Source organism: Sinocyclocheilus rhinocerous, unplaced genomic scaffold, assembly GCF_001515625.1.
Source record: "Sinocyclocheilus rhinocerous isolate Xijiao unplaced genomic scaffold, SAMN03320098_v1.1 scaffold820, whole genome shotgun sequence".
Classification (NCBI taxonomy): Eukaryota; Metazoa; Chordata; class Actinopteri; order Cypriniformes; family Cyprinidae; genus Sinocyclocheilus; species Sinocyclocheilus rhinocerous.
This window is the reverse complement of record NW_015670386.1, coordinates 1,566,387-1,572,524: the sequence shown is the minus strand read 5'-3', so window position 1 is coordinate 1,572,524 and position 6,138 is coordinate 1,566,387. Positions and strand designations below refer to the sequence as shown.

General features: G+C 37.2%; 1 protein-coding gene across 4 annotated transcripts in view; it reads right to left on the bottom strand.

Annotated features, from left to right (window-relative positions):
- The window catches only part of LOC107734197 (caskin-2-like), a 71,652-nt gene that overhangs the window by 3,192 nt on the left and 62,322 nt on the right, over nucleotides 1–6,138 (bottom strand). For all 4 annotated transcript variants that reach the window (XM_016546078.1, XM_016546079.1, XM_016546080.1 and 1 more), the window contains 5 exons: nucleotides 5,557–5,667; nucleotides 5,298–5,399; nucleotides 4,965–5,103; nucleotides 2,640–4,277; nucleotides 790–1,030 (listed from right to left, as the gene is read on the bottom strand). In XM_016546078.1, the coding sequence (XP_016401564.1) occupies nucleotides 790–1,030; nucleotides 2,640–4,277; nucleotides 4,965–5,103; nucleotides 5,298–5,399; nucleotides 5,557–5,667 (2,231 nt within the window). The remainder of the gene's footprint in view (nucleotides 1–789; nucleotides 1,031–2,639; nucleotides 4,278–4,964; nucleotides 5,104–5,297; nucleotides 5,400–5,556; nucleotides 5,668–6,138) is intronic.

Below are 6,138 nucleotides of genomic sequence, written 5' to 3'. Positions count from 1 at the left end.
TGTGTTTGTGTATATATATATATATATATATATATAAAAACACATACATACACTTACTACCCCCAGGCTTTTGAACAGTAGTCTATTACTAAATTCAGTCATATATCATGCTATTAAATTAATATATAATTAAATGCTGATGTCATATTATAAGGTACAGTAGCATACTACTGTTTAAAATTTAAAAATTAAAAAAAAAATGTAAAAAGGGACCCAGTATATAGTGTTCAACTCATTATATGACAGCATCAGTACCAGTCAGGACCGTCAGGATTAGATTCACAACATCTATATATTTAAAACACTATGACAGGGGGTTTATCTTGGATTAGCATATGCTCCGCTATGAGCTAAATCTGTTCAAAATGCAAAATGTGGTTCAACACGGACAGATTGACCAGCTACACTGCTGAGAGTGGATTTGTTGTGACAAAATAGGAGGGGAGTCAAATGAAAAGTCCAAATTGTAGACACCATCTGTCTCCATCCGTGAGATAAGGACATCAACAATCTGTCTTCATCGCAGCCAAAACGATCAGAGTCAAAGGAAAAAACACACACTAGTTGAAGGGAGATCACTTATTGCTAGATTTCCCAGCGGGCTTGTTGTGACAAGCGGTCATTCAGTCATTATAGGACCATCTGCAAACCTGTCTCATCGAAATACAGAATACAGAATTTCCTCTACCGTGTGGAAAAAGTGGATTCAAGCTGTTTAATACATTTACTGACCTATTATATGACAAAAAGGACAGTTACAAACATACAAACATAAGTGGTTGGTGTTACCTGTCTGCTGGATCTTCCTGAGCCAACTTCTTCTCCACAACTTTAAGTGCTGCCTCGAGAGACGTGCTGGTTTGCTCAAGTCGTTTGTGGACCAGCACGTTTTGGCCTTCCGTCACAGCCTGTGGCTTTCCTGCCAGTACAGACTGACCTTGAGCTGCTTTGTTTGGTGGACAGCGAGCCAGAGGACTACAGGGAGGTGAGACGGCAAAGGCCACGCTCTGTACGACACTGACTGTCACTCCTGAAGAAAATTGACCATAGCCAAAAGGTGGAGATAGAACAATAATTTAGTAAGAGCATACGTTAATAAATAGAACCATGGGCAAACGTATGCGAGGATCCCAGGGCTAGTTTTCTAATTCAGTAGCATCAATTAGTGCATTTATTATGAATAAACAAACTATTATTCAACGTTTTTGGTCATTGAAATAAAGCTCAAATAAAATACAAATTTTAGATGCTTAAGAAGCTTACATTTGAAAAAATTACAAATGTTGCCTTGGCAAATAACTGAAATGTGTTTAAGTTGAAGTACTAATATTACTAAAACTGAAAGTAAACTAATAATAAAGCTTAATAGAAATATATATTAAAAAACAAAAGCACATAAGAATTAATACAATGTAAACTAAATATTAAAATATAATAAAAATATAAAATTACATTAATAAATACATAAAAGCACTAAAATAACACTGGATCCAATCAATCCTAATGAATAAAACAATAAAGTTATGCCCTATATATTTTTGTTTTTGACTCAGAAATACATACAATTACAAAAGTAAAATGGGCTTACACACAAAAATGGAAAAATTCCAAATAAAGCATCAAGTAGATTAACCCTACAAGACTTTTAAGTATAAATGTGTTTTATTGTGTTAAATTTTTTATTATATATATTTGACATTTACAGCTGTAAATAAAGACAGATTAAGAGGAACATCTTTAAACGCCTCTAATGTGTGATCAGACCTCCTGTACATTAATTCAAATCATATCATGCATATAAAGACCAATTTTCAGATCCATGGGTGCTGATGTGATTTATTGGTAATTGATGGAAATAAATGCTGATATTTTAAGCTGAGAATGACAAATATAATGATATCATCTCTAGCATGCACTCAAAGCATCTTGTTTTCAGGCATTAACACAGTTCTGCTGTAAATGAGCCTATAAGACCTACACATTCATAACTATACTACTGTTCAAAAGTGTGGGGTCGGTAAGTAATTTATAATGTTTTTTTAAAGTCTCTTATGCTCACCAAGGCTGCATTTATTGATTAAAAAAAAAATCATTAATGTGATGGCAAAGCTGAATTTTCAGCATCATTACTCTAGTCTCACATGATGTCACCGTGTCATATGATCCTTCAGAAATCACTCTAATATGCTGATTTGGTGATCAAGAAATATTTATTCTTATTATTATCATTAATGTTAAAAACAGCTGTGCTGCTTAATGTTTTTGTGTAAAGTGTGATGTATTTTTCATAATTCTTTAATTGATAAAAACTTCAAGAACAGAATTTATTTTAAATTAAATCTTTTGTAACATTATAATGTCTTTACTGTCAGTTTTAATCAATTGAATGCATCCTTGCTGAATTAAAGTACTTAATTTATTTAAAAAAAAAATATTTCAAATTAAATCATACTGACCCCTTAAATCATACTTATTTTGACTTTGTTCAAAATAAATGTAAATAAATTCAATAAATAAATTGTAAAATATTTAAACAAAAATAAAAATCCTTTTCTGATACAATCTTCAAACTCACATTAAAAAAAACATACATAGTGCTCTTTCCCATTTTAAATAATAGCCTTAACACATTGCAGTACCTGAGTTTGCTGCAGAAGAATGGCGTGTGGGCTTAGAAGGGGTGGGAGGTTTATGTGGAGATCCTGGTTTCGGAGAGAGGCCAGATTTATAAGGATTTTTTGTCAATCCACCATTCTGCATGCATTGCGAGACCATCTCGGTCTCAGCGGCCCTCTCATTTCCTATTTGCGTGCTGCTGCCCTGACCTTTCATCTGCAGTTCTTTTGGCTTGTGTCTCCTTTTGACTGTGTCTGATTCCTTTAAGTTAAATTCCGGCACCTCTAGGGATGCTTTGATAGATTGCACCGGCTTCAGAATTTCAACAGCGGCCTCAGACTCTATCTTAGCGGATGCTATTTTGGTCCTTTGTTTGATGGTAACTTTGCCCTCTTCTGCGAAAGGTATGCTCTCCTGTGAGGATGTTGAACTTTGTTGGTTCCTCAGAGGGCTGAGGTTTTCACCAGCAGGATTTTCTCCACCATGCTTTGTTTCATACGTTGAAGATTCACTAGTGGTCCTCCTACGGTTTTCCATATTTTTTGGCGAGATGGCTGGGGACATGGCTTTAAAAACAAGGCTGTTACATGCCTTGTTGGGGCTTCCTGTATTGTTCTCCAGCCTGGCTGCAATGCTTCTGACACTTCCTGCGCTCTCCATTTCAACCCCACTTGTAGTTGCCCCACTTGGGGCAGAGCTTAGTCGCTTTGGAGGGGGAGGAGGAGGACCTTTCCTCTTGGCACGTATGGCGAAGGAATGACTGCGGCCCACTTGGCGCTCACTGGAACTGTAAGATGGTTGGCTGCGGCCGGGCTTGCGAGTGAGTGTGGCATAAGACGCCACATTGGCTGTTGTTGTCGTAGGGGCTGAGACGTCATCTTCTTCATTCTCTCCATCCGACATAGCATAGCGTGAAAGACTCTGAGTGCGCTTTTTGGACCGGGATGGGTCCCCGTTTGGCTGCGGGGCTCTGATTGGACTTCGGCTTCCCATGTTGGCATAGCAGTTTTGATGCTGCAGGTAGTTGAAGCCCCTCTGATGAGGTGCTCCATGATGGGGCTGAGAGGGAGAAACCACCGGTCTAGGTTTGGTGAGGATGGGTGGATATGCGAAACGTGCTATTTTACTAGTAGTTATGGGTGGCGTCCTTACTGGACTGCCAGATGAGGGGTGATGATGCTGTAGCGGCAACACTGGCACCATTTTTACAGGTGATATTTGGCTTCTATCCTGAGATTCCTTGCTGGGACTGTTGTCCATACTGCCTAGGCTCTCTTGTGAGCGGCTGTTGGGGGTTACCGATGCCATTGGACGTTCTTGCGACCGTCCTGACCCTCCTGACCGTGTACCGATGCTTTCTTGACTAAGACGCATGGATGTTCCACTCATGTTTCCGAAACCATCTTGGCCTCCACCGTATCCACTGCGAGCCATGGCGTTCTGTAGCTCAACGCTCAGCTCACTGTCCTGGAAGGTGAGCATCTTTGGTGATAGAGGTGACGAGGGGCATTCGGAGCTGTCGTGATGCTCGATGGCCACCAGCTCGAGGGTGGGAGGAGCTCTCCTGCGCTGTAGCAATGCCTGCCCCTCGGCCTGGTTCTTACGTGCCTTCTGGACGTCACTGAGCTTCTTAACAGCAAGCATCAGCTTCTTCTGATGGCCTGTAGATAAACAAAATGTCAATCCACAGATGTACATTATTTAGAAACAGAAATGTGGTTTTGGAATCTTGTGTACATGGGCATTACTGAAAATTTATGATCTAGGCTTGAATCCACAGTACAATTTAAATGCATTTGTGCGATCTATCTATCTACAATACCAATCAAATGTTTGGTCAGTAAGGTTTTTTTTTTTAAGAAATCAATTCATTAATGTAGCAAGGATGCATTAAATTGCTCAAAAGTGACAGTCAAGACATTTATTATGTCACAAAAGATTTTTATTTCAAATGAATAACGCTTTTTCATTCAAAATGTATTACAGTTTCCACAAAACTATTAAGCAGCACAGTTCTTTTGAACATTGATAATAATACGAAATTTCTTAAGAAAAGTTCAAAAGAAATTCTTCAATGACAAATCCACACAACAGACAGATTTCTGAAACTGACGATGAAACTGAAGACCGGAGTAATTGCTGCTGAAAATTCAGCTTTGCCATTACAGGAATAAATTACATTTAAAATATATTAAAATAGAAAAGAGTTGTTTTAAACTGTAATAATATTTCACAATATTACTGTTTTACAGTATTTCTGATTAAATAAATGTAGACTTTCAAAACCATTAAAAAAAATCACTAAAACAAAAAAAAATCAACAGTAGTGTATCTATCCATTCACTTACCCAGCTTATTGATGCCAATTTCCTGTAGATCCTCCCATGTGATATCCTGCACTATGTTGATTGAGTCATATCCATTCTCTGCTAGCTTTTTCTGGTATTGTGGCAGCCCAATAGCACTGAGCCATTTCCCAATATCAGACTGAAACAAACAGACAAATTTCATCTTCAGTGCCTCTGTTGGTTAAGAATAAAAAGTCAATGTCTGTGATATGAATCTAGCAATTATCTGGTTATTAACTCCTGAAGCTCTCATTAGTGTGATAACATTGAACTTGTACAGCACTGTATGTTTGTGTAAATGTTTAAAACTGTTCATATATAGCACTAAATTACTGGAATGTAATCTGGCAACCACTCTGGGATATTCATGTTGCCGATCTCCATGGAGATCTTCTTGCGGTGGCCAGGCTTTGTAACGCCAATAGCGGTGAGATCCTAAAACATAAAAAACAGAATGATACACTTAAAACATTAATAGACCGTAAGTTCAGCTTTGATTTCTATTGAATGCAGTAGTGAATACCAATGAGTTGTGTGGGATGCAAACGTAAGCCTGTGTACTTACATGCTGATACACAAAAAGAGGGCTCACCTCAGGGGTCATTCTGCTGATTGTGGGCACATCATAGCCAGCTGTGAGGAAATTAGATGTGTACTGCTCAAGCTGAAACTCACAGAGCCACTGGTAAATAGCCTCAGCATCCTATAACACAAAGAGACGACTGAGCATTACGCACAAAAGCCCAATGGGTCAGTCATGTTAACATCCACAGTTCATTTAGATCCAATTCTCTAGCTCAAAAATTGTTTAACATTTCATTTTAAATAAAAATAGGCATACTACAGTACTGCAAACTGAAAAATAAATAAATAAAATGAAAAAAGATTTAGATGACTGTGCAATGCTATGTGTTTGGCTACTATTTCAAGGAAATACTAGTTTATAACTTAATAAATAGTGTGCTGTATATATATATATATATAAAATAATAATAATTAAACTGTATGCATCATTAGCACATTATCTCATGACCTCATGGCATCCAATTAACATGAAAATAAAAACAATTAATTTAAACTTATTTACACGTGTGCTATATATATATATATGCACACACATACATACTGTATATATTTATATATATATATATATATATATATATATACATATACA